The sequence below is a fragment of the Martes martes genome (assembly GCF_963455335.1).
Source record: "Martes martes genome assembly, chromosome: 17".
In the NCBI taxonomy this organism is placed as follows: Eukaryota; Metazoa; Chordata; class Mammalia; order Carnivora; family Mustelidae; genus Martes; species Martes martes.
Window position 1 is genome coordinate 48,479,507 of NC_137905.1, and position 27,726 is coordinate 48,507,232.

At 56.2% G+C, this 27,726-nt stretch overlaps 1 protein-coding gene across 3 annotated transcripts; it reads left to right on the forward strand.

Annotated features, from left to right (window-relative positions):
* Positions 1-1,442: 1,442 nt before the first annotated feature.
* NECTIN2 (nectin cell adhesion molecule 2) lies at positions 1,443-27,620 on the forward strand. 3 transcript variants are annotated; one of them, XM_080827992.1, is made up of 9 exons: positions 1,553-1,862; positions 12,296-12,691; positions 15,292-15,588; positions 16,333-16,450; positions 16,833-16,981; positions 23,491-23,644; positions 25,549-25,612; positions 25,755-25,841; positions 26,482-27,620. In XM_080827992.1, the coding sequence occupies exons 1-9, from the start codon at positions 1,769-1,771 to the stop codon at positions 26,746-26,748; spliced, it is 1,626 nt and encodes a 541-aa protein (XP_080684118.1). In that variant the 5' UTR covers positions 1,553-1,768; the 3' UTR covers positions 26,749-27,620. The 3 variants fall into 3 exon arrangements, with proteins under 3 accessions (XP_080684119.1, XP_080684120.1, XP_080684118.1); XM_080827994.1 differs by lacking the exon at positions 25,549-25,612 and having other exon boundaries at positions 1,517-1,862; positions 26,482-27,617; XM_080827993.1 differs by lacking the exons at positions 23,491-23,644; positions 25,549-25,612; positions 25,755-25,841; positions 26,482-27,620 and adding an exon at positions 20,764-21,497 and having other exon boundaries at positions 1,443-1,862.
* The last annotated feature ends 106 nt before the right edge of the window (positions 27,621-27,726 follow it).

Sequence of the window (27,726 nt, forward strand, 5' to 3'; positions counted from 1 at the left end):
TCCCTACCATTCGAGACCTTGCCGTTTGGGGAGGAAAGCTCAGGTGTGTGGTGAGAAGTAGGGGAGGGCAAGTCTAGGGGGTCCTCTTGCTGGGGCAAGAAGCTCTCAAGCATCTGTCCCCAGCTGAGGTACCCTGGCCCTGGAGGAACCAACGGGGTGTGGGGGGATTTCAGGCGCTCAGTGGCATCCTCCTCCCCCTCCCCCAGCCTCCGGCTTCCCGCCCTCACCCCAACACACTGGGCGGCCTCACCAGCTCCCCCGTCAGTCCTAGGAATGTAAAGAGGTAGGTGGGGGTGGGGAGGAGCGGGCGCCGCCGGGGAGAGACAAAGGGGCCGAGTCAGAACTAGAAACACAAAGACACGAGGAGGCTGGGAAGATCGGAGAAGTGGGACAAGGACAAGGGGAGGGACCGACGGAGCCTGGAGGCCCGACCCTAGCCCAGCCCCGCAGGAACAGAGGAGCGCGGGGCCGGTCTGTGCCGCCCCCTGGCGGGAGGCTGCGGTAACGAGGAGGTGAGGACCCGAGGCAGGAGAGGACAGGGGATGCGCGGAGCGAGAGACAGAGAAGAGAGGCAGGAACAGAGACATCGGGAGAGACACAGAGAGAAACGACAGACACCGAGGGGCACACACAGAGACAGAGATAGAGTCGAGGGGTTGGAAAGAGACACGGGAACCAAGTGACACAGGAACGGGAAGAGAAGGACAAAGAGAGCAGAAACACAAAGCGACACCGAGACGTGAGGACCGAAAGACCCAGAGTCAGAGAAATAAAGGGACGAAGGAGATCAAAGATGGTGAGAGAGAGACACAGAGCCAGAGACACTGAGAGGGACAGAGAAATCTGGACAGGAATGGCGCAGCGACGCCCAGAGTCCGAGGCAGAGATTGGGAAGAGACAGGATATGCCGAGACGCTCCCAGATGGAGACAGATACTGGGCGGGGGACAAGAACTGGGAAAGTCTGGTGGCGGGGAAAGGGGCGGTGGTCTCAGCCTGGGGGCGGGACTCCAGGAGGGGCGGGCCTATGACAACCCACGTGCCTCACGCAGGTGTGACGACGAGGCCTCAGCTAATGCCGAAGGGGGCGGGGCTAGAACTTCGCGCGGGGCTGAGTCCAGGCGGGACTGAGTTCCAGGGAAGAGGCTGGACCGACGGCCTGGAGAGTGGGTAGGCGGGGCCTGTGGGGGCGTGGCTTCAGGGGGCGGAGACCGCCCTGAGCCCCGGAGGGGGCGTGACAAAACCTTAAAGGAGCCACCCGGCTATCGGGGGAGGCGGGGCGCGGGAGGCCTGCTGGAGGGCAAAGGGGCGGAGTTTGAACGCCAGGAGAGGCGGAGATAGAATTCTAGTGGAGGGGCGAGATCGAATCCCCGGGAGCGGCAGGTGTAGAATCCTGGGAGGGGGCGGGTGCAGAGTGCTGGGCGGGGCGGGAGTAGAATCCTAGGGAGGACCAGCGTGGAATCTCAGAGAGGGCGGGACAGCTTGAGCCAGTGGGGCCGGAGCCCAAGGTCGGCTCCGCGGGGGGGATGGGGGAGGGAAGGGGTGGGTCCTGTGACGTCAGCGAGTCCGAGCTGCGGGAGAGAAGCCTGGGGCCGGGGGCACCGAACGGGGAGAGCCCGGCCCCGAGAGCAGAGCCGCGAGAGTAGACCGGGCGGGAACCGGCCGAGAGCCGGAGCCCCTCAGGCACCTGCTCTACCGCCCAGCGGATCAGCGCTCACGGAGTGGCCCGCAGGCCCCCGCCCGGGCCCAGTCCCTCCCCGGGCCCCCCCATGGCCCGGGCCGCAGCCCTCCCGCCGTCGAGATCGTCGCCGACGCTGCCGCTCCTGCCGCTGCTGCTGCTGCTGCTTCTGCTCCGGGAAACCGGTGAGAAACCACAGACGGCCACCCCCCGCGCGGACCCAGTCCCTTCCCCACCTTCCGAGTCGGGGGAGCCTGAGCACCTTCCCTGCTCCACCCCCAGTTCACCGAGCCCTCTCTCTCGATCCCTCTTCCTCGCTGGCCCCTACCGACTCCGACCCTTTCCTCTCTGCAGCCCTCTCCCCTCATCACCCTTCTTTACAACTCCCCCAGCCTACACCGGACTTCTCGGTTACCCCCTCCCCCTTCCTCAGATTCTAACACCAAAAGGGTTAAATCCGAGTCTTCGCGACCCCCTCCCCACCTCGCACCGAGCTGTCAACCGGATCTGGGGTTCCGTCTCCGCTTACCCCCACAGGCATGTGGGGAATTTCTCCCCCCTCCCCCAGCGGGAGGGTCGCGACGAGGAGACAAGACCATCCCCCCATTTTCCTTCTCCCTGGGCTGGGCGTCTGAGGCCTTGGGAGAATTGAGGGTAGGGGGCCAGATGTTCAGGTCCTCCAGATGGCCCGGGAGCTCAGACTTTCGGTCCCTTGGAGGGCCTAGGATGAGTACCGGCGACCCGGGGAAGGGCTTGACGACTCCAACCCTGGGCCTCAGGGAGATGAAGGCTCTGTCTCTTGGGCCCCAGAAAACAAGGGGCTGGGGCCTGGCTCCTGGGCTCCAGAAAAATTAGGGGCTGGGGGCTCCGTCTCCTGAGTCCCAGGCAGAATGAAGGCTAGAGGCCATATGTCCTGGGTCCTAGTCAAATTGGGGGCAGACAGGGCACAAACTTGGTTCCAGGTTGTGAGCAGGGGGCTTTGTCTCCCGAGTCCTAGGTAAAATGTTGGGGGGGGGGGCGGTTGGAAGAGGCTCTATCCCGTGGACCTCAGATTTAATTGTGAACATTGGAATGTCTTCTGAAATCCAGTTATAAAATGTGGGCGGGGGACAGTGTTCTTGGCTTCTAGATGTAATCAAGGGCCAGAGGCTCTATCTGGAAAGCTGGAGCTCGGTCGGTGGGGTCCCAGGCCGAAAGAGCAGCTGAGTCCCACAGGCTGGGACCCTTCCCTCGCCTTGTGAGCCGTCGGCTGGGACGTCCCTGGGGAAGTTTTACCGGTTTCACTTTGGCTGAACCCGGGAGGGAGGGGCGGGCGCTCTCCCGACTCCCGGTTCCGGACTCCCTGGTTTCGGGACCTTATCTTTTCTCTGGTCGCGCCCTTGTCCCGGGAGCCGCTGCGAGGGGTGGGGGGGGGGGCGACGCGCGGAGCCGCCGCCCTAATCCCCCGCCTCTCCCTCCGCTCTGCCCACCAGCCCCCTCCTGTGCCCCTCAACCCCCTTGAGGGAGGGCGCAGCTCTCAGAGGAGGGAGGGGCTGGGAGGAAACAGGTGAAGGAGGTTTTGGCCCCGCCCCTTGCAGGTGACCGGGCTGTTTATTCCCTACTAGAAACTCTGGATGTTGGAGTTTCCCAAGGGTTTGCCCAGAAAGTGTAGGCGGGGCGGGGAGGGTGGGGAGAAATGTCTTGGGGGAGCCCTTGGTTACCCTTCTGACCTTTTTTTTCCCAGCATGTCTCTGAGTTGTCTCCCAGCCTTTCCACAGCGCTGGGTACTGCCTCCCCTTCGGTGTCAGAGGTAGGGAGATGAGGTCAGAACCTGCTGCGGGGGGAAATGCTCAAAACCCGCCTGACCTTGAGCCAGGCTTTGACGTGATCCATGATCTGGAGGATTCCAGATCTCCCTGGGAGGCACATCCTATTCCTGTTCCCATTTTGCAGATGGGGACACAGAGGTTTCAAAAGGGCCAGCCTCTTTCCCAGGGTCCCCTGGAAACCGGACTGCAGACCTCAGAGCCTTTCTTGGCTCTGCTCCACCGGGGGCCTCTGAGCCTCCATTTCCTCCTTTGTAAAACTGAGATCCTAACCCCTTCCCTTCAGGGCCATTAGGAGGATTCAGAACTCCTGCTGATCCCATGTGAAAGCTCTTAGCACCTGGGGAGGAGGGCCTTCCCCTCTCCAGACCCCTCATCCCTGTGCCTACACTCCCTGCTTTTCTCTCTGCCTCCCTCCCTCTCTCCCTGCCCCCCACCCCCTTCATTTCTCACCTCTCTCTGGCCCCTGGCTCTCTCATCTCCCACAGAGCTCTCTCCCTTGCCTTTCCACCCATCTCTCTACCTGTCTCTGGCTCCTCAGCCTTCCCCCTCCTTGGCCTCCGCGGACTGAGGGTGCACCACCTGGGCCTCCAGCTGGGCCCTCCCCAGCTTTCACTGCTCATCCTCGTCAGCCAGGCAGCCCCACGGTGGTGGAGGGGGATGGGAGGAGAGGGGATGGCGGGCCTGCTGTCTCTTCTTGTTAGGAAAGGGGGACTGGGGAGCGAAGTGGCGGTGGGTCTGCTCCCAGACAGGAGCCGGAAGGGGGGAGGGGGCAGAGGGAGAGGGGAGGGCTACTCTCGGAGAGGGCAGAGATACAGGGATGGGGACAGAAGCCCATGGAGAGTGCATCTGAAACAAATTCAGGGTTGGGATCAGAGACAAACACTAGAATGGAACCGAGAGATGGGAGAGAATGAATTACAACCCACAGGGGTGGGACAGCAAGCTACTGAGAGGGGACGGAGAAAGGGTAGGGGGGAGGGAGCTGGACAGAGACAGCAGAATAAAGGCAAGAACTGCCTAAGGAGAGAGACGCAGATTTGGTGACAGGCTGGGAGCCCAAAAGCCCCCAGCCATCAGTGATGGCAGAGTCATGACCCAGGGAGGTCAGGGCACAGGAGAGCCTCAAGGCCAAGCTGCAAGTGGGGACCCCAGGGAGTGGTGGACATGGGAGGGACAGGGAGTTAGGCATGCCAGCCAGCTCCTCCGCCCCACCAGGGACGCTGTTACATTTTTAATGTCCCAGTGAGGCTGAGAAATGGAGCAGGAGGGGGAGGAGAAGAGAGACCCAACGAGATGGCCCAGGCATGGGGAAAGTTTTATCAGAGATATAGGGAGATGGGCAGAGATGGGGAGATCTAGCAGGCAGCGAGGTCCCAGGACCAGAGACCCTGAGAGATGTACCCTCAGAAACCCTGAGAGAGTCGAGACCCCAGGAGTCAATGCAGGAACCCAGATTCCAGAGGCAGGAGACCCAGACCCAGGGAGACTGGGCTCTCAGATGTCAGACTTAGAGGAAAGAGAATACGAGAACAGCTAGGGATGTGGGCGATCTTCCTGGGCTAGTGAAAATGTTCCGAGATGGGCTCCGGTTTGATGGAGTCCCCAGTCTGTAAATATAAAATATCCCGGATACATAGCATATGAATATAGTGTCCGAGTAGACCGATGGCGCTGAACGGCACGCTTCGAATGGGTGGGTTGGATGGTATGGGAATTACGTCTCAGTATAGCTGTTAGAGAGAATGTGAGAGACTCGGAAGGAAAGCAGAGACTCAGAGAGACGGAGGCAGAGGCAAGAGACCCTACCTAGGAGTTGGAAGCACATAGGCACCCACTCGGGGCTCTGGGACACGAGAGATCAAAGGGACAGGACCTGTAAGAGGGAAGCCAGAGTCACGTGGCCAGAAACATATTTGGGGCACATGTAGACTGGGTGTATGAACACTTCTTTCTGTCCAAGGGGCTCAGCCAGGAAGAGTTTTCCTAGAGACTCACCCCAGAAATACCAGACCCCATAGGCGAGGGCTTCAGGGTGGTCAAACCCCTGCAGAAAGGCAGGGGTATCTCAGCCTGGGGAAGGGAGTGATAACCACCATCTGAGAGACGACCAAGGGAGATGGGGAGGCAGGTGCAGAAGTCCTGGGCACAGCCAGAAAGCCCGTGTCCTGGTGGCTGCTGCTGCTGCTCACCCCCCCACCCCAGACCGGCTCCCAGATGTCCGCTGTGGGGGTGGGCACTGTGATTAATGCAATTAATTAATTAGCAAGGTGGCTGAGGCAGCAGCTGAGGCCAGTGCTCCAAGCACGCTGGCCTTCAAGGGCCTGCTGAGTCCCGCCGCGCCCTGCAGGGCAGGTCCCAGTGTTTATGGGGCATAGGGGGTGAGCCAAGCCCTGGGGAGCCAGCCAGGCAGGAGCCCAGGAGTCGGGGCCTCTGGCCCCCTCCTCCTCCAGGGTGCTGTAAGCCCTATGCACACGCCTCTCTGCCTTGATCCACCCTTCCCCAGATCTCAGGGTCTCATGCTCTGTGTCTCTGTCCATCACAGTTTCCTCCTGGGGCTCGTACTGTCCCCAGCCAGCCCCTGCTCTGCTACCCGTAAGCCCGAAGGCCTAGCCACAGGGAGAGGAAGTGTGTCCGGGGACCCCGCTGACTCAATTACTAGGCTGGCTTGCTGATGAAGGAGGCTGAGTGAGGTCTGTGTTCCCCAGGCCATCCTCTCCCCCGCTGTGGTGCTGGCCACATTGCAGCCAAGGTCAGGGCGCCGGCACCTGCCCAGCAGCACGCTGGACACTGAGACTCTAACTCCAGGCCAGCTACCCGCCCCCTGCACCCCCCCCCGCCCCCCTACCCCACCCCACCCCCCACTGGCTTCAATTCCCATGCCTCCATTGGCCCACCCCTGTGCCCCTAAGTCCCGCAGCCCCTCCGCCTCAGGTCCCAGCCTTTCCACCTTCTGAACTTGCCTCTGGTCTGGCACATACCTAACCCTGCCCCCTCCCCCCCTCCCCCCACAGGTAACTCTCCAGGGCACCCAAAGCCCTAACTTAGCCCCAGCCTGTGCAGTCAGGTGCACCTCTGTTTCTCCACCTTCGTCTCATTCATTCATTCATTCATCATACTTATGGAGCCCCTACAGTGTACCAGGCACCATTCTAGGCTCCAGAGCCACAGGAGTGAACAAAGATCCCAGTCCCGGACCCTAGTGTTCCGTGGCAAAGACACATCAGTTGCCTTGAGGAAAAGGAAGCTGGGTCTGGGGTGGGGGTGGGGGTTTGTTATTACCATTAGCATGATGGGGGGTTGGTTATTTGGCCCAGCAAAGACCTGAAGGAAATGAGGGAGGGAGCGGGGAGAGCCCAGGAGGTGGGAGACAGGGCCGGAAGGAGGATTGGGGGGGAATCCCGGGCCGCTCTAAAGGCTTTAGTTTCTTTCCCGAGTGAGGGGAGCGCCCCCCCCCCCATGCTACAGCTCTTCAAGCCAGAGGGTTTTAGAACCTCATTTGTTCAGCCAACAGGGATTGTCCCCTTGGAGCCAGGCCCCAGTTGTGGACTCTGAGGGCTTAGCTTGTGAGCCTAACAGACAAAGAATCCCTCCCCTGGTGACTTTCCAGGGAGTCATGAAAGTCCAGGCTGGAAGACAGAGGAAATGCCGTGCAGGGGGAGGGGCGCGGGGTCCCCTGGGGCAGAAAGTTGGGGACCAAAGACCTGCCTCAGGAGCCTGCCGTCTGAGAAGTTAAGGGGTGGGTTTGTTTGTTTGTTTTAAGATTTTATTTATTTATTTGAGTGAGAGACAGTGAGCATAAGCAGAGGGAGAAGCAGACTCTCCACTGAGCAGGGAGCCAGATGCAGGGCTCGATCCCAGGACCCTGAGATCATGACCTGAGCCCAAGGCAGACGCTTAACTGACTGAACCACCCAGGCGCCCCGAAGAGTGGGTTTTTTAAATGCTCTGAAGCGGGCAGTACTGAGACAGGACCCTAGATCCAGGAGGGCCACCTCCCTCAGAAGACACAGGCATCCCGCAATCACAAGGCCTCCCTTAGAATGGGAAATCTGGGTCCCCGAAGGGACCCAGGGGCCTAAAGGTGGGGGTGGGGCTCCATGGGCCTGAGCTCCGGTTCCCTGGAAGAGGAATCCCGTCTCCTTCAGGAAGCCCTCCCGGCCTGCCTCGGCTGGGTCAGACCTCAGCTCTGGGTTCTTACCCCCATTCCCTGCCTCCTTCAGTCTTTGTGGCATCCTTTTTTTTTTTTTTTTAAGATTTTTTATTTATTTATTTGACAAGGAGAGAGAGATCACAAGTAGGCAGAGAGGCAGGCAGAGAGAGAGGGGGAGGCAGGCTCCCTGTCGAGCAGGGAGCCCGATGCAGGGCTTGATCCCAGGACCCCGAGATCATAACCTGAGCCGAAGGCAGAGGCTTAACCCACTGAGCCACCCAGGCGCCCCCTCTTTTTGGCATCCTTGATGCTGATGCCCACTAGTGTGACATTTGCCTCCCTGTCACATTGTCAGCTCTTGGAGAACAAGCACCTGACTTGTCCTGCAGCACAACACCCAGCACAGAGCCTGACATTAGTTTGGTGGTATATATATGTATTTTTAAAAGATTTATTTGAGAGAGAGATAGTGTGCACGTGTGCATGCACAGGGGAGGGGACATAGGGAAAGAATCTCAGGCAGACTCCTTGCTGAGCGGTGAGCCCAACGTGGGGCTCGATCTCCTGACTCTGAGATCATGACCTGAACCCAAGGCAGACGCTTAACTGACTGAGCCCCCCAGGCACTCCCGTTCAGTGGTGTTCATTGAGCACCTACTATATGCGAGACCCTAGTGTGGGCTCTGGGGGTACAGCAGGGAACAACAGACATCTGTCTTTGGGGACCGACCCTCTGGCACCCAGGACCTCTTTGCTGAGTTGCTCTTTGTTGCATGGACCCCCTCAAGGAGTCAACCTGCCCCGCCCCCAATCTCCATCTTAACCTCTAGAGCTTCTCTTGAGCCCTTGTCAGGACTTTTTGCTGGCTGGCCAGGTTTCCATCCAGCTACACCTGCCCTTCAGGTTCCCTTGGTTTGAGCCTAGTCATTCTCCTACTGAGGAACCCTCCATGGCTCCCACTTGTCTCAAAGGAGAAAACCTAACTCACTGGCCCCACCCTACTTGGCTCCCTCCAGAGCTCACAAGGCCGCATGGTTTCTCCTGACAGAGTGCCCATCCCTCCTCACCCAGCTAGAAAGGGGCAGAGCCTTTGGGGACCTTTGTTCTTTGGAGGCCAGATGGGTGAAGGGCGCTGGCCCCTGAAGGAAGAGGCAGCCTTTAATCCGCTCCACCCCACTGGGGACCCGCAGGAACCCCACATCCTGATTTTTGTCTGACCTTGAATCACCAGGCCCTTTGGTGGGTTAGTAGATTACTGAGTGCTAGTTCATGTGTGAAACAGTGCTGTGTGGGCCAAAAGAAAATACAAGCGAAGCCGGATTTGGGCTGTGGCGGGCGGCTAACGGCCTGTTTGACTCACCCGCCCCAGGCCCTGCAGAGCCCTAATGGGAGCAGTTCGTTCCATAGAACTCTCACAGGGGACCCTGGAGGGTACCGTGAACATCCCCATTTTACAGATGGAGGAATTGAGGCTCAGAAATATGGTCACCCACCTGGAAAGGGACCGAGCCAGCAGGAAACCCGTGACAACCAGTAGCATGGCCTGTCCAAAGGGGAGAAAAGTCCTGTTTCCAACTCTTGGGCTGTTCGGGGACATGCGTGGGAATTCTGTGAGATGGTATATCTATTATGCAATGGTCTTGACCAATGGCTTCTTTCCAGAAGTTTCTGGGACTGTCCCTGCTGGTAGGACTCCCTTCTGCTGGGGACCTATTATTAGGGTCTCCTGTTAATGTTTCCTGGGTTCCCATGTGGGGCTGGTAGCCACACACACTCCCCACGCCCCATCTCCGTCAAAGACAGCTGGGCAGCTGTTGCCTGCCTTACAACAGGGCACGTGCCCTTGACCCGCCTCGAGGCTGAATGTCAAGAGCCACTTGTAATTATACCTGCCTGGCCAGCCTTTATTCAACAAACACTAATCTCCTGTTTCCTGTGGCCCCTGAGCTAAGTGCTCCACAAATATTCTTTAATCTTTGTAACAACCCCTGGGAGGTGGGCCCTGGGATTATCCTCATTTTACAGCTGAGGAAACCAAGGCACAGAGAGGTCAAATGACTTGCCCAACGTCACATAGGCAGGGCATGGCGGAGTCAGGATCCGAACCCAGGCAGTGTGCCCTCAGTCCCTGTGCCCTCCCACCTTGCATAACAGACCCGCAGTCCTCTTCATCGTGGTTTCTATTAAAAGTGAGAAAACAGGGCGCCTGGGTGGCTCAGAGGGTTAAGCCTCTGCCTTCGGCTCAGGTCGTGATCTCAGGGTCCTGGGATCAAGCCCCTCGGGGCTCCAAGCTCAACGGGGGATCTGCTTGAGATTCTCTGCCTCTCTCTCCCTCTGCCCTTCCCCCTGCTCTCGCGTGCTCTCCCTCTTTCTCTCATAAATAAACAAAACCTTTTTAGAAAGAACAAAAGATAAGTGAAAAAAGAAAATACACATTCACACAAAAACATGTATGCACATGTTCTTAACAGCTTTGTTCATAATCGACAAAAAGTGGGAACAGCCCCAGTGTCTGTCCACTGATGCGTGGTTAAAGGGAACATGGTACATCCGGACAATGGAATATTAATCAGCTATTAAAAAAGAGAACAAAGCCCTGGTATCGGTACTGATAATGGGCACCGGGTTTCTTTGGGGAAGTGTAATTGTGTCCTAAAATTGATTATAGCAACAGACACTATATACGATGACTCTTGTGAATGTACAAAAAGTCATTGAGGGGTGCCTGGGTGGCTCAGTGGGTTAAATAAAGCCTCTGCCTTCAGCTCGGGTCATGGTCTCAGGGTCCTGGAATCGGGCCCCACATCAGGCTCTCTGCTCAGCGGGGAGCCTGCTTCCCCTTCTCTCTCTGCCTGCCTCTCTGCCTACTTGTGATCTTTCTCTGTCAAAATAAATAAATAAAATTTTTTTTAAAAAGTCATTGAATTGGACACTGTCAGTGGATGAGTGGGAATGATATCTCAAGAAAGCTCTCAAAAAAAAAAAAAAAGATGGGGGGCAGTTTGGGTGGCTTAGTCGGTTAAGTGTCTTATCTCCCTTCCGCTCAGGTTTTGATCCCAGGGTCCTGAGATCGAACCCCACATCAGGCTCCCTGCTCAGCTGGGAACCTGCTTCTCCGTCTCCCTCTGTTCCGACCCCTCCTTGTGCTCTCTCTCTCTCCCCCACATAAATAAATAAAATCTTAAAAGAAAAAAAAAAAGGGCTCAGAGAGCTGTAGTTTTTCTAGAAAGGAGAGAGAAAGTGTAATTCTGTGCAGAAAAAAGTGAAGGCTGCCCTCACACTTTAAATATTTAAAAACTTATTTTGTGATGCACTTATTTATTTTTTTTTAAAGATTTTATTTATTCATGAGAGACAGAGAAAGGCAGAGGGAGAGGGAGAAGCAGGTTCCCCGCGGAGCAGGGAGCCCAATGAGGGACTTGATCCCAGGACCCCGGGATCATGACCTGAGCTGAAGGCGGACGCCTAACCCGACTGAGGCCCCCAGGCGTCTGGCTTATTTATTTTTTTATTGATTGATTTTTGAGGGGGATTCTTTTTTTTCTCCAAATATTTTATAAGATTTTTTTTTCGTTTGACAGAGAGATCACAAGTATGCAGAGAGGCAGGCAGAGAGAGAGGGGGAAGCAGGCTCCCCGCCGAGCAGAGAGCCTGATGCGGGGCTCGATCCCAGGACCCTGGGATCATGACCTGAGCCGAAGGCAGAGGCTTTAACCCACTAAGCCACCCAGGTGCCCCATTTTTTTTTTCATCCAAACACTTTATAATGGGAATTTGCAAACATACAAGCAGGTGTAAGTGGGAAGAAGAGCTCAGGAGCCTGCCTCCCGCTCTCCCGCCAGACTCCACAGCAGATTACATTTTGCCGCATTGTCTTCATGGCTCTCTCTGTAGCTGGTTTTGGTTTTGCTGACCCGTTTGAGAGTATGTTGCAGACATGATGGTGCAGACACAGGAATGCTACCTGCCTAAGGTTGAACCACCATGCTTAAGAATATTAGTGAACAGGGGCGCCTGGGTGGCTCAGTTGTTAAGCGTCTTGCCTTCAGCTCGGGTCATGATCCCAGAGTCCTGGGATCAAGCCCTGCATCGGGCTCCCTGCTCAGTAGGGAGTCTGCTTCTCCCTCTCCCACTCCCCATGCTTGTATTCCCTCTCTTGCTATCTCTCTCTCTCTCTGTCAAATAAATAAATAGAATCTTGAAAAAAAGAAGAAAGAAGAAGAATATCAGCGAACATTCCAAAGCAGCCTATAATTTAGTCCAGATTCCCGTATCCCTAGTTTTCCTCAAAATATGTTTCCTGGGGGCGCCTGGGTGGCTCAGTGGGTTAAAGCCTCTCCCTTTGGCTCAGGTCATGATCCCAGGGTCCTGGGATCGAGCCCCGCATCGGGCTCTCTGCTCAGCAGGGAGCCTGCTTCCCCCTCTCTCTGCCTGCCTCTCTGCCTACTTGTGATCTCTGTCTGTCAAATAAATAAATAAAATCCTTAAAAAAAAAATATGTTTCCTGGATGGCCCTTTTGGAATGGGGACCCCACAAAGGCTCCTGCATGGCATTTGGAGTCCGCATTTCCCAGGGGAGCCCCTCCATGATGGCCCCGGCTAGCCTGGAGGTGTCTGGGTCCTTCCCCCTGCCACCAGTCTCTTTCTCTTTTCTCTCCAGGAGCCCAGGATGTCCAAGTTCGAGTGCCACCCGAGGTGCGGGGCTACCTGGGCGGCACCGTGCAGCTGCCGTGCCACCTGCTGCCTCCAGGACCGGAAGTCCGAGTGTCACAGGTGACCTGGCTGCATGTAGACGCGGCCGGGGTCAGCAAGAGTGTGGCCGCCTTCCACCCCTCCTACGGCCCCAGCTTCCGCAGCCCAAAACCTGGTGAAGAGAGGCTATCCTTTGTCACTGCCGGGCAGAGCGCAGGGACCAAGCAGGGCACCGAGATGGATCTGCGGGACGCCACGCTGGCCCTCCGGGGACTGACAGTGGACGACGAGGGCAACTACACCTGCGAGTTTGCCACCTTCCCCAGTGGCACCAGTCGGGGGGTGACCTGGCTCAAAGCCATAGGTGAGCAGTGCCGGAGGTCAGGGAATGGGAGATCCCCGCCTCAAGGATCTGTTTCTCTCTGGGCTTCAGCTGTGATATTGACTTTCCCTGTGGTCTTCGCTCAGTTGGCAAATACCCGTTAGGCGCCTACTGCGTGTCAGACTCTGTCCTGCAAGTTGAGGACACGGCAGTTCCCAAGGGTTTCAGAAATATAGACTGAGCACCTTCTTGGTGCCAAGCGGTATTCTAGGCTCTAGGCATGAAGCGGTGAATAAGGCAGAGCTCCCAGCCCTGCTGGGGCTTCTACTTCAATAAGGGGGTGCCAGAGAGTAAATAACAGCATAAGAAAAATGGGAGTGGGTCAGGTGGATGGAGGCGTGTTGGAAGCCCGGGGGGCGGGGGGCAGGGGGCAGGCTACCATGTTGGCTAGGGAGGCCTGGTGGAATCTGAACGAAAACTAGAAAGAGATGAGGGAGCCCTGTAGGGTTAAGTAAGGGCAGAGAATTCCAGGCAGAGGGCATGGCAAGTGCCAAGGCCCTGTGGCAGGGTGCATTCGAGGAAGAACAAGGAAGTCAGTGTGGCCAGAGGCTTGTGAATAAAGGCAAAGTAGGAGGGGACAAGATCAAGAAGATGATGAGGGCCACAGATCACAGACAGCCTCATGGACCACATGAAAACTTTGGCTTTTGCCCTGAGAGAACAGGAGCTGTGAGAAGTTCTGAGCAGGGGACAGATGTGATCTGGGTTTGGTTTTCATAGACTCCTTCTGGCTGCATGTTGCGGACGAGGGTGGAAGCTCGGGAACCACAGGGCGGGAGGTAATGGCAACTAGACCAAGGTGGAGGCCGTTGGGGTGGCAAGAGGATGTCGGGCTTTGGAAATACGTTAGAGGTAATGCCAGGGAATAATCAAATTAGCAAACAAAGGGAATGGAGTCCCTCATCGGGCTCTCTGCTCGGTGGGGAGCCTGCTTCCCCCTCTCTCTCTGCCTGCTGCTCTGCCTACTGGTGATCTCTCTCTGTCAAATAAATCAATAAAATCTTAAAAGAGAGAGAGAGGGAACACAGGCAGGGGAAGTGGGAGAGGAAGAATCAGGCATCCTGCTGAACAGAGAGCCTGATGATGCGGGGCTCCATCCCAGGACCTAGGGTCATGACCTGAGCCAAAGGCAGACGCTTAATGACTGAGCCATCCAAGCGCCCCAAAGGCTTCCCTTTTTAATGGAGCCTGAAACCCCAGTTGTTTTGCATAATTCAAAGCACAGATCTCCACCACTCGCAAAGGTCTCTCCCTGCATCATCATGCGTTCTTCTTCTTTTTTTTTTTTCTTAAAGAGAGGATTTTTTTTTTTTAAGATTTTATTTATTTATTTGACAGACAGAGATCACAAGTAGGCAGAGAGGCAGGCAGAGAGAGAGGAAGAAGCAGGCTCCCTGCTGAGCAGAGAGCCCGATGTGGGGCTCAATCCCAGGACCCTGGGATCATGACCTGAGCTGAAGGCAGAGGCTTTAACCCACTGAACCATCCAGGTGCCCCGTCATCATGTGTTCTGTTCAAGGGTTGCGTAGAGAGCACCTGCCTCTCACTAGCTACCCCCTGGGGCAGGAACGTGGAACAGGACAGCCAAAGCTCTGCTTTCCCAGAGCAGCAGGTGACGTGAGAGCCCCTAAAAGGGAGAGTCAGATGTCAGGGAAGTTCCCTTGAGGAAGTGAAGCCTGGATCTGGAGGAGGAGAAAGAGCAAGTCAAGCAGAAGCGAGGCCCAGACCCTTCCAGGCACATGGTCGCCAACACCTTGCAGTGGGTGCTGCAGGGACCAAGGGAGGCGTGGGACGTGTGCCCGGAGTGGTCAGAGGACAGATGGCTGGGCGACCAGGGAGCAATGTGGGGAGGCCCATCGAAGGCTCTGGCAGTCAGGGGAGAGAAGGAGGAGAGGCCTGTGCCGCATCGATGAACTCTGGAGAAACCCAGTGAGATCCACAAGGCACCCGGGGCCATGACGCAGAAACTCGGGACAGTCCGGTTCTACCTGTGGGTTATTCCTCATGGACGTTTTATTGTTTTCCTCCCAGTATCTTTCCATGGTTTCCAGGAAGATGGGTGAAAAGGGCAAAAAATTTCCAGCTTTGGGAAACTCCACAACCTTTATCCCACTTCCGGCACCCCCATCTCCTGGCAATTACAGGGAAGAAGTAGGAGGTCTTTTGAGCTGGACCTTTGAACTGCATTATTCTGCTTTAGCTTTTTTTGAAGAAAAAAAAAAAAGAAAATCTCAGGCTCTTGGACGCTGTCTCTGCTTTTCTGGCAGAGGAGGACGGACAGAATAATGTCACAGCACACACAGCATAGGGAGCGTCAGTCACCATCCCAAGGGTTTTACCTATCTGTTTAATCTACCCGACAACCCTCTGGGGTGGGCATTTTAGTTCTCCCCACTTTACAGAGGAGGAAACTGAGGTACAGGGCTGGGAAATGGTTTGCCCAAAGCCACGCACCTGCTAAGCAGAAGAAGTGGGATTTGAGCCCCCAGTGCTTGGGGCTTCCCGGCTCAGCCCCATTGCAGAGGTGTCCGTGGAAGGACCACAGGTGAGAAGTGACGTACCCCCTCTGTTGCTCTCCCCAGCACAGCCCCAGAACCACGCCGAAACACAGGAGGTCACGCTCAGCCTGGAACCCGTGCCCGTGGCCCGCTGTGTCTCTGAGGGCGGCCGCCCACCCGCCCGAATCTCCTGGTTCTCGCCGCTGGATGGGGAGACCAAAGAGACCCAGATGCCGGGGCCTGTGCCCGGCACAGTCACCGTCACCAGCCGGTTCACCTTGGTGCCCTTGAGCCGAGCAGACGGTGTCAAGGTCACCTGCAAAGTAGAGCACGAGAGCTTCGAGGAGCCGATCCTGCTGCCTGTGACCCTCTCCGTGCGCTGTGAGTGTATTGGGGTGTGATTGTGTCCCCAGTATCGTCTACACTGGCTTCCCTAGGGTACTGTCTACACCTTCCCTGAGTGTTGTCTGCATCAGCCCCCGGGCCAAAGTTGGCACCGCCTTCCTGGCTCTTGTCTATACTATCTCCCCCGTGTCCCCTCATTGCCTCCGCTGGCTTCGTGAGGCTCTCTCCTTCCCACCACGATCAGTGGGTGAGCTGGAATGGGTTCGCAAGGGCCAGTTTTACGCATTTCGTCCCAATTCCACATCCAGGGAAGTCATAGGGACAGCTTGAAATCGACCACTGGGGAGTATTTATACCGAAGAAATTGGCAAACTGCAAAAACCGCCCACAGCCACACCCCCCAGTGTTACCCCACGGAGCCGGCCGGAGAGTAACTCAGCCGGCTCTTCTCCGCCCTGGCCAAACACACCCCAGCCCCCAGCTCAGCACTCTGCACGCTAGCTCCCCAGACACTGCTTTTGGTTAAACCAGTTCCTTCATCTGCTCCGGGTGTGGCAGGAATAACAGGCAAGACACTGCCTTTACGGAATAGTAACTCCCTCCAGATGACCCAGGTGGCATCCCTGGACGGAGACGTAGCCCCAACTGATTTGTCCCACTTGGGACATAGATCTGCCTCCTGCCAACCCAGTTCATTTCTTCAGGATTTCCATCTCTGCTGACCTCTCCCCTCTTCTGGGACTCTCCGTGTCCCTGAGCCAGTTCCCCTATTTCCTCCAGACCCCCCTGAGGTCTCCATCTCCGGCTACGACGACAACTGGTACCTTGGCCGCAGCGAGGCCACCCTGAGCTGTGATGTCCGCAGCAAACCAGAGCCCACAGGCTATGACTGGAGCACGTGAGTCCTGGGTGGACCTGGGCCCCTGGGTCCTTGGTCTGAGGGAGTCAGGTCCTGAGTCTGAGGAGGGACAGGGGTCTGGACCCCCGAGTCTGAGGGAGGAGGGGCTGGGGACCTTAGGCTCCTGGGTCTGAGGGAGGAGGGGCTGGGGGTCTGGACTCCGGGTCTGAGGGAGGAGGGGCTGGGGGTCTGGACCCCTGGATCTGAGGGAAGCGCATCAGGGACCTGAGCCCGTGAGTCCTCCAGAAGGAGAGTGGTGGCCGTGTAGGGTCCTGAGCATTAGCATTTATGTCCCTGGAGCTTGGATCTTGAAGGCTGTGTCATCAGGGACCAGGTCTGTGCTCCCCTGATGTCCCCCTCCGGTGACCCCCGCACCTTCCAGGACGGCAGGCGTCTTCCCAGCCTCAGCAGTAGCCCAGGGCCCCCAGCTGATCATCCACTCAGTGGACAGACTGGTCAACACCACATTCATCTGCACAGTCACCAACGCCGTGGGCACGGGTCGCGCTGAACAGGTGGTCCTCGTGCGAGGTAAGCAGGTCTTGGAGGTGGTCCGCTCCCCAAGTGTTCTTCCCTTTGGGGTTCCAGGGCCGCGTTGAGGGAGGCTGTGCCGCCGGCCTGGGGAGGGATTCAGACCCGCCTTACCAATGAGAAAGGAGGTCCGTGTGGCTTTTCTCTCTTGCCCCCAGATCGGGACGACAGGGTAGGCACTGGAGGAAGAATCAGGAGGATGAGGCCTCTGCTTGGGGCTTTCTAGAAACTAGAGACCTGGAAAGAGACTCCAGGAAGAGACCCAGGGACATCACCCCGGGCTCCAGTTGGAGAGACACATGTCACACAGCTAGACAGACACAAACAGATGCATTTGAATATTGATTTCTTACCGCGAGTGCTAGTCAAGTCACATCAGGAAATCAGTTTTCGCGTGTGTTGGAGGATTTGGGTTTCTAGAGGGGGTGTTCTGGAAATGGCGGCCGATGTGTCTATGGGTCGAAAGTTCTCGTCAGTCTCCCTGATAATGACCCCAAACTCTGATGGGCCCCAAGACAGGAGCGGAAAAGAACAAGGCCAACTAGGCCTGAGGCACCGGCTGATGGAAATGGGGTCAGAATCACAACTGTAGACCAGGAGGGAGGCCGTGTGCCCTGAGACACAGACACGGGGACCCCTGAGCTGGGAACAGAGGCCCTTTCATGTCTCAGTAGGCAGGACCCACATCTCCAGAGACATACTCTGCTCTGAGATGGCCTCGGAATCAAAACAGAAACTCATCTAAAACAACCCACATACTCAGACCCACCGTCACCAAGACACGCACCCCACGAGAGCAGAGGCACACACCAAACAAAGCCAGGTGACCCCAGCCCAGAGACCCCAGGATGCCACGTGTACTGTTCTTAGAAACACCCTCCCGGCACACCCGTTCATGCAGCACACCCGTGCAAACACACAACACAGGGAATAGTGCCTTGGTGGGCCGGGGGGGGTGGGGGCGGGCGGTGCTCAGAAACATGACCAAAGACAGACACACATAAGTGTGAGGACACATAAGTGTGAGTACCCCCACATACCTGGAGACAGGCGCCACGGCCAGACACAGAAACAGATCCCTTTCCTGAGACATAATCTCATACCGCACATATGCGCGTGCACACACACACGCACACCCCTAGAAACAAATGGAAACAGACCTCTCTCAGGAATTCTGACACACTCCATAGAGACACGGCGCCCCCGCTCAGACCCACTGTCCCAGGAAGCTATACTGTCCCAGACACTATCACACAGACCCCAACAGTTTCACACGCAGAAACCGTCCCTCACGCACAGATACTGACAAAGAACCTCAGAGACGTTCCCCGAGGCGCATGCCCTCAGAAACTCCCCAGAAACCCTGCTGCTTTCACAGATCATCTCACAAATATTTGTTGAGGGTTCCTCTTTGCCAGCATCCCCCTTGATGTTGGGGAGACGGTGGTGAACTAGACTCAGCCCCGCCCTGGAAGACACACCCAGGGGAGGGCCGGCTCCGCCCACCCCGCCCCGACTGGAAAGCCGGCCCCTGAACCTCTACCCCAGATCCACACCGGAGAACCTGGTCTCCCCAGGCACAGTCATCAGGACACCCCTATAAGGGGCGGAGCTTTGAAAACACAGATGCAGTCATACCTGAGGGTCACCGAAGGAATACACACCCACAAACACGCGGACACCCCCCACAGCCCCTTAAAACACACAGAAATCCCAGGGACGTCCCCCGCCGGAAACCACCCCCTCCAAGAGAACACACCAGCGTCAAAGTTAAGCCCTTCACACACACCCCGCAGAGAGATACTCAGCCCTGTGGGAAGACACCCCATCTCCGCAGGGCGCCCGACGCGGGACGTGACCCCAGGACCCCGGGATCGTGACCCAAGCAGAGGGCAGATGCCCAACCGACTGAGCCCCCCAGTTGCCCCTCACTCTGAGCCCTTGAGACGCATCCAAAGGGTCTCAGGGTCACCTTGCACTCCTGCACACGCCCAGACCCAAACGTGCGGTCACAGACACGTGGTTCGGGGTTCGCGTAAGCACAACCGTAGGCACACAGGCTGTGCCACAGGCTAGACGGTGCCTCGGGGAGACGGGAGAACTTTTGACCCACAGACTCAATGAACACATCCACCCGCTCCAAAATACCACCTGCAGAAACCCAGATAAACATTCCATCCTGCGCCGAAACAGGTTCCCCGACGTCACTGATGGGCGTTCTCAGTAAGAAAACTGTTGCACGCCTCTAACCGATGTACCGGTATAGACGGATATGGCAGACAAAAAAAAAAAAAAAAAAAAAGTTTCACAAGATAGTACTTATCCTTCCTACTTGGGAGACACTTTTTCTAGTCTACTTTTTTTTTTTTTTTTAAACTGCTCCTTGTGAATTGCTAAATGGATTTGAGCCCACGGGCAGGGCTCTATTTGAAAATGCCACTCTTTTTTTTTTTTTTTTGGACACAGAGAGAGACATCACAAGTAGGCAGAGAGGCAGGCAGAGAGAGGGGGAAGCAGGCTCCCTGCTGAGCAAAGAGCCTGATGCGGGGCTCCATCCCAGGACCCTGAGATCATGACCTGAGCCGAAGGCAGAGGCTTAACCCACTGAGCCACCCAGGTGTCCCCAAAAATGCCACTCTTAAACACCCGGAGAAACAGGGGCCCTCGGGAGTCTGGGTCCCAGCCCCTCCTATGTGCAGGGTGTGGGTAAGAGGGGTTTAGGTGTAAGTGGGTTCCCCGCCCCCTGATTTCTCCCCATCAGCAGCCCTGCATGCAGGGGTGGGGGAAGGGGCATGTGTAAAATGTGTAAAATTGTTCTAGGTTTAAACTGTATCAATGTCTATTCCTGCTGTGGGGCCCAGACCCCACCCCTTGTCCCCACCCCCGCTCCTACACTCTTAGCAGTCCCTGGCTTCCTTCTCCACTTCCAGACCCCTCCCCTCCCAGCTGCTGGCCCACTGCCAGGAACACCAGCCCAGTTCGCGACAGTGGGCTTTATGAGCCCCCACGTTCCACAACTGGGGACATGGCCCAGCCAGGAGGCAGGCCACATGGCCTGGACCAGGTGCTCCCAGCCACTTCCAAGGGGTACAGGGTTTATCAGGAGCACCCTCCCCCTTCTTTCCTCCTTCTCTCAAGTCCACCGGGCTTTGGAATCTGACAGTCTTGACCCCCAATCCAGCTCGGCCTTTTCCTGGCTCGATCCACCCAAGGTTCCATGACCCTAACCTCAGAGCTTTTGTGAGGATCCCCGCTGTCCAGGCTCGTCCAAAGCAGGTCGCAAACTCAGATGCCTCTGGGGTCCTGGCCAGTGACCCTGTGGCCGGGCGTGGAACCCCTGTTCCGACCCCCCCCAGCCGCCTTCACGCAGCTACTGCCCTCTGCCAGGCAGAGACGAGAACTTGCTGTGGCCCGATCTGAGTTTCTTTTTCCCTAAAAGAAATCTGGATTTTTGGGGGGTGGGAGGTGAAATCACCTAGTTTTTGCAATGTTAGCAAGTTTAATTTTTGAAAAACCCTGTGCAGGTATCAGGAAACACATCTGGGGGCCACCAGTTGGCAACCCCTCTCGCACCCCCATCCAAAGTGCCTGGTGTGTGTAGCCCAGAGTGGACAGGTTCTCCCTTCCCTCCACCTCCCCCGTCTTCTGCCCAGAGTCACCTCCCAGATTTTCCCGTCGCTGCCCCTGTTGTGTCCTCTGCCCCCCTACCCCCCACCACAGATGTGTCCTCTTGACCTCGTGTCTCCCTTTTCTCTCTCTCACCCCTCCTTCTCTCTCCTCAGACACACCCCGGGCCTCGCCCCGAGACGTGGGTCCAGTGGTGTGGGGGGCCGTGGGGGGGACACTGCTGGTGCTACTGCTTCTGGCTGGGGGGTCCTTGGCCTTCATCTTGCTGAGGGTGAGGAGGAGGAGGAAGAGCCCTGGAGGAGGAGGAGGAGGAGGAGGAGGAGAGAGCAGTGGAGGAGGAGCCTACGATCCAAAAACTCAGGTGTTTGGGAATGGGGGCCCCGTCTTCTGGACGCCAGCCGCCCCTGGCCCCCTGAAGCCGGATGGCAAAGAGGAGGAGGACGAGGAGGAAGAGGAGGAGAAGGCAGAGGAAGGTCTCATGTTGCCTCCACCCAAGGCTCTCGAGGACGACATGGAGTCCCAGCTGGACGGCTCCCTCATTTCACGGCGGGCAATTTACGTGTGACCCCGAGACAGACAGAGACAGAGACAGAGACACAGCCACAGCCAGCCACGCCCGCCAAAGGGTTCCAGACTGGTTGGACTCGTTTTTCTGGACGACACTGGAGCTCAGATGCCACCTCCCACTTGCCTGGGTTTGGGAGGGAGCTGGAATCACACACTGGACTTCTGTCTCCAGGGCTGCATGGGGAAGGGGAGGCCCAGGGGAGCTCGGTCATGGGGACCTAGAGAGGAACCCCCCCCCACACACACACACAGAGAACTTGTTTTTGGCTCTGACCTGCCCCGGCCCCATGACACTCAGGAGTTAATAAACGCCTTGGAGGAAAACATCGGGGGTGTCTTGTAATACATCAGACCCCCTCAGTGGGGGGTGGGACAGGGACTGCTAGGTCCCGGGGGTGGGAGCCTGATGGGGACTAGACTTGGGGGGCCAAGGGAGGGGAGGGGGGCTCTGACTACTTGGATTGTTCAAGGACATACTGGATGCCTGAGACCCCCAAGGCCGGTGCGACCCGGAAAGTGGGTCGCTGGCTTCTGGGCTCAGAGGCTAGGAAAGTTGGACTTGAGGGGGTTCCCCAGGACTGTGGCTGCCTTTCTGCCAGGGGCGGGCGTGGGGGGAATAGCCAAACTGGTGAGAGCCCAGAGCTCCCCAGAACAGACAGGGAACCTGGACTGGTGTGCCCTTGTGGGGAGGAGGCAGAGCTTAAACTTGACCTTCTGCGGTTGCTGAGGATCTCAGGAGGGAGGGAGGCCCCCATTGTTCTCTGGGCCCTGAGGATACAGGGCAGGTGGAGGTATTAAGGAACCAGAAAAGTCCCATCTTGACGCTGAACCGTGGCCTTTCTCAGCCTTCTTTCTCTTGTCCTAATCGCAGCGGCTTTTCAATGATTCCAAGGGAGGGGCTGCAGCTCTATCCCTCTCCCTGCTCCTCCAACTAGAAAATCTCCCAAACCCAGGCCTGCCAATGGCGGGGGGAGTGGGAGGGGCCAGGTTCGGTCCAAGTCACCTCTGCAGTCCCGAGCACCCGCCACGGAGGATGCGCGCAGAATGCCCGCCCTGAGCCGCCAGGTGGGGCTTGGGGCGTCCATTTCCCACCAGTATTGATTTCCACTTACTCTGCCAGGGACACAGAGGTGACTCAGGCAGACATAGCCCCGCCCTCCCACTTCCCCACTCCCCACCCGGCGCACCGGCAATAAAAACAGGAATAACAGTACTTTCAGGATGGCACTGTGTGGACTGAGTGAGCAGCAGTTACCATCATCCCGCCAGCTCTGAAGCCCTCCTGAGGCCGCCAGGCTGCAGAGCAGGAAGTTGTGGAAACCAGGGACCCAGACATTCTTCCTCCGGGCAACTGAGCAACGGGACCGACCGAGGGTGGAGCCTGTGGGTGGGGCTTGGAACACGTGCGGTTTCCTCTGGTTGTTTATGCACTTGTCCCCCGCCTCGGGTCCCCCATGCCCCCTCCCCAAAATGGGAATTTGGACAGTCTGGCATGGGGTGGATCCTGGAGCGCCGGTCCCCTCCTCGCACATCTGGCAAACACCAACCAGGTGCCAGACCGTGCCCCTTGGAGCTCGCGGTGGCGTGTGGAAATTGACAAGTAAACAGGTGACATCGGGGACAGAGAAGGACTCCGACCGAGAGACCAAGGGGGGCATAGCTTCTCTCGATTCCTTTTCCTGTTAGGTTGGCAGAACCACATCCCCTGCCCAGGGTGACTCCATTCCCTGTAATGAATGAAGGGTTCCAATCCCGATTCCAGAATACCCACCATTCTGCGCCTCTTAGCTCTGCTGGGTCACACACACCCCCACCCCCCCACCCCCCGTCTTCTCTGGCCCTGTGGTCTCCTTGCTGCTCTTTCAAAGTAACACAAGGCTTCCTCCTCAGGGCCTTTGCACTGGCTGTTTCCTCTGCCTGGAATGCTCTCATTTCCTTCTGGCTTACCCCCTACCGCTCGTTCAGGCCTTTGCTCAAGTGCCGCCTCATAGTAAGTCTCTCTCTGATGACCCCTGGGGTCCCCCCGCTCTGTCACTTCCTTACCACCTTCCCCACTCTGTGTTTTTACCCTCGGTCCCTTACTGCCACCTGGCATGTTAGCTGTTGTGTTCGTCTCTGTGCCCTTGGTCTCTCTACCCAGCTAAAACAGATGTTCCGTGGGAACAGGGACTTGCAGATGTTTTATTCGACACTGGCACCCAACAAATGCTCAGTAAGAACCAGGGAGAGGAGGCAGGCAGGTGGGTGATGACTTAGAGAATAAGGAGCTGTGGCTTCCTCCTGGAGACCCCCTGACGCTGTCCCTCTTCTTGCAGAGACCCCCAACACAGCAGGCGCAGGGGCCACGGGTGGCATCATTGGGGGCATCATCGCTGCCATCATTGCTACCGCTGTGGTCGCCACAGGCATCCTCATCTGTCGGCAGCAGCGGAAAGAGCAGAGGCTACAGGGGGCAGAGGAGGAGGATGAGTGAGTGATGGGCCCCGAGAACTGGGTGGAGGAGGGGTCCCAGAATCTGGGAACCCAAGGGGTGGGGGGAGGGGAGCGACCCACGATCACTGTGACTTAAGTGGGGTGGAGAGGAGAGTTTCTTTCTGTCTCCTGTAAAGTGTGGGTATGACAGCTCTGCTCTGTGATGTCATCAGATCCCAGGCTCTTGTTACCTTGTTCAACCTTCCCTTCCCTCGCATTCCAAGATGGCTCCCCATTCTTCTAGCACTGTCCATATATTTGACAACCAGATACAGCCCCCTGACCTCAAAGCCCCTATTCCTGCCTGGGAGAAAGACAAATAGAGGGCAGTGACCTGCCCTATAAGGGAACCCATCACTTTGCCTCACTTTCCATCAGCCAAAACCTGGTCACATGGTATATCAGCTTCAGGGGAAGCTGGGAAATGTAGTCTTTACCCAGGGCGGCCATGTGCCCTGATAAAATTTCAATCTGAGAACGGAAGTGCCTGGATATTGGAAGAGAACTAACCACACTTCTCTGTGTAGAGCACTTGTTATGTGCCAGGCTTGGTGAAATGCATTTTATGTGTGTGACCGCCGTGAGGCCTCACATCTGTTCATTGATTCAGTGAGTATTAAGAAAGTAACCATTCAGGGCCAGACGCTGGAGGTTAGGAATGCAATGATGAGGCAAACATTTTTAAAGTGTTCACACATGTAAATACATCACAGAAACGAAATTCTCATAGGGAACCCATGATACCCACTTCAAAGAAGAAACAGGTCCAGAGAGCCAGAATCACTTGCTGAAATTCTTCCATCAAGTGAGCATTTTGGGACCAAAATGATTCTGAAGTAACATAGTCCGGTGTGTGCATGTGTGTGTGTGTGTGTGTGTGTGTGTGTGTGTGGTAAGGGTAGGGACACTTGTTTAAAATGCAGATTCCTTTAAAAAATGCAGATTCCTGGGCTTACACTAAACCTACTGAATCAGAACTTTTTTTTAAGATTTTATTTATTTATTTATTTGACAGAGAGAGAGAGAGAGAGAGAGAGAGAGGGAAGGAGGGAGCACAAGCAGGGGAAGCGGGAGAGGGAGAGGCAGGCTTCCTGGGGCGCAGGGAACCTGATGTGGGGCTCGATCCTAGGACCCCAGGATCATGACCTGATCCGAAGGCAGACACTTAATGACTGAGTCACCCAGGTACCCCTGAATCAGCACTTTTGCAGGAAGGGCCTGGAATCTGTAGCTCCCTGAGTGATTCTGATTCACAAGGAAGTTTCTGCAACTTTCATTTATTTATCCATTTTTTTCATTCATCCATTTTTTTTTTAAACAAAGGGGAGGGAGAGAGAGAACATGAGCAGGAGGGGCAGAGGGAGAGGGAAAATCCCAGGCAGACTCCACACTGAGCACACACCCCCACACAGGACTTGATCCCACAACTCCAAGATCATGATCTGAGCCAAAGCCAAGAGCTGGACGGTTATCCAGCTGTACCACCCAGGCACCCCTCATTCATTTTTTAAACAAATACTTTCTGACTTCCTCACAGTGAGTTCTGAGAACACTGTTGAGGACACGGATCTCATTCTTTCCTCACTTTGCTCACAGTGGCATAGTTATTGAATGATATCAGAAATAATGTTTCAAATACAAACTCAGTAAGTGCCCCAAGAGAGAAGAACAGCTAGATAGAACCATATATCAGGAGTCCCTAATCCTCCTGGAGAATCAGGGAGGCTTCCTGGAAGAAAAGAAATTCATGGGATGAATAAAAGTTAGCTGGGCAAGGGGGGCTGTTGTGGGGGGGGCAGCAGAAAGAGAGATCGGGCAGAGGGAAGGGCATCTGCAGTGATCCTGGGATAGCAGGGCTTCTCGGGTCTGAGAGTCCACTTGACCTTCCTCCTACCCAACAGTCTGGAGGGGCCTCCCTCATACAAGCCACCAACCCCCAAGGCGAAGCTGGAGGAGCCTGAGATGGTAAGCACTTCCCCAGGAGCCCAAGCTGCCCCCACCTGCACACCCTCACCTTTTCCCACTGAGGCCAGGGCTAGGAGGGCGGACTTCTGGGGAGAGGCCAGCTGTGAGAGGGTCCTGACCTGCCCGTCTTTCTTCCTTGCAGCCCTCCCAGCTTTTCACTCTTGGGGCCTCAGAGCACAGCCCACTCAAGACCCCCTACTTTGATGCTGGCGTCTCATGTGCTGAGCAGGTGGGAATTCAGGGAGGGTTTGGGGCTTGGGCTTAAGGGCCAGGGATCAGCTTCTGACATAAAAGGTCCCTCACTAAAGGTCACAACTCAAGGCCAGTGCTGTATCTCTACTCAGAGCTTAGAGCACGGAGATGTGTTTGGGATTCAGTGGGGGAGATCATGGTTGAAAAAGTCCAAAGACATGAGGTTAAAGTCACTTAGTGAAGACTGGTTGAACATCTACATTTGCCAGATACTGTGCCTGGAGATGAGACAAAACTGATTGTCATTCCCCTCTGTGGTCTCTTGGATGTCAGGGGTCAGATACTGAAGTTGAGACAAATCAAGGTTTAAGGAGCTCTTCAGGGCTTAAGTTTAAGTAGTTGAGGTCAAGATTGAAGTCAAAGGTTCATGGAGAAAGTCTTGTGGTCAGCGATCAAAAGACAAAGGAGAGGCCCAGGACTGACAGGCTCTGGGCTTTGAACCGGAGACAAGCCATATGATTGCTCCAGTGCAATTTCCACCCAGCCGAACAAGGGATGAAGTCAGGACTGGCTGGCATAAAGAGATGGTCAGGATTTGGGGGGGTCAGAGGGCAGGCTGGGATTCTGTGTAATGCACAGGAGATGACCTTGGACTCTTTTTCCCTCCCTGCCCCCAGGATATGCCTCGTTACCATGAGCTGCCCACCTTGGAAGAACGGTCAGGGCCCCTGCTCCTTGGGGCCACGGGCCTGGTGTCCCCCATCCTGGTGCCTCCTGGGCCACCTGTCGTGGAGGGGGTTTCCCTGGACTTAGAGGATGAGGAGGAGGAGGAGGAAGACTATCTAGATAAGATCAACCCCATCTATGATGCCCTGTCCTACTCCAGCCCCTCTGATTCCTACCAGAGCAAAGGCTTTGTCATGTCCCGGGCCATGTATGTGTGAGCTGCCATGGCCCTGGTCTCTCACCTCTCACTTTTGAGCCCTTCACTTTCTGCCAAGGATCTAGTGCCCCCTGACCTCTGGCCAGGCCATGGTCAGTTAACACACAAAAATGCATCTCATCTGTGACTTCTGCCTTGGTGGCTCCACTATGACCTCTAATCCATGATCTCTGACCCAGAGAAACTGGCCATGACAACAGAAACCTGGTAACCTTATCTCACATGGGGGCGGGGGAGTATGTTTCTACACAACCTCTGACCCAAGGTCTCCTAAGACTGTCACCTTAGATCATACCTCTCATTTCCCATCATCTCCGGACTCCCCCCAAATCCCAAAGAAGACCCCAGACCTCTGAGTTGTCCTCAGGCAGTAAAATCCCAATAGTTCTGCTGGGGTAGGTGTTGGGGGTACCCTGCTGCTCAGACCTGAGCCCTCCAGGCAGCAGAGCCCCACTCATCCCCTCCCTACCCTGTCTGTTCCCCAAAGACAAGAGGGAAGGGATTCCCCACCCCAAGGCAGAGCTTCCCCATCTCCTCCCTCCTGCAGGCAGGAGTCTCAGGGTCCAGACCCTTCCCTGAGCCCCCACTACCCCAATTCCTGTCTATAGGGAATTAAGCCTCATCCCAGGACTAGATGGGTTAACTTTCATGAGGTGTGCCTTTCCGACCCCAGCCTTGGAAGAAGTTGCTGTCACTTTGAAGACTACTGAGTCCTTTTACTCCTGCCCAGTGGGTTGGGACCCAAACATCTCCCAGGAGGGAGATTGGCAGGGGGGGGGTGGGGGGTGGGGGGGGGTGGAGGTGGACACTGGGAATATAATACTGTTTTTGTAATATAGCATTTCCTACAAAATCTGAGTTTATACTTTGACCAGATGTCAACTTGTGTTTTCTGTGGGATGTGAAGGGGATGGGAGTGGGACATGAGAAACAAATAGGGCACCTAGAGCTGAAGGAAATCAGGAAGCTAGAAGTCAAG

Excerpts from the sequence above, each read along its gene's own strand:
- NECTIN2 (XM_080827992.1), top strand. The coding sequence starts at position 1,769 with ATGGCCCGGGCCGCAGCCCTCCCGCCGTCGAGATCGTCGCCGACGCTG. Across the intron at positions 23,645-25,548 it reads GGGGCAGAGGAGGAGGATGA|TCTGGAGGGGCCTCCCTCAT; the intron begins GTGAGTGATGGG and ends CCTACCCAACAG. Across the intron at positions 25,613-25,754 it reads AGCTGGAGGAGCCTGAGATG|CCCTCCCAGCTTTTCACTCT; the intron begins GTAAGCACTTCC and ends TCTTCCTTGCAG.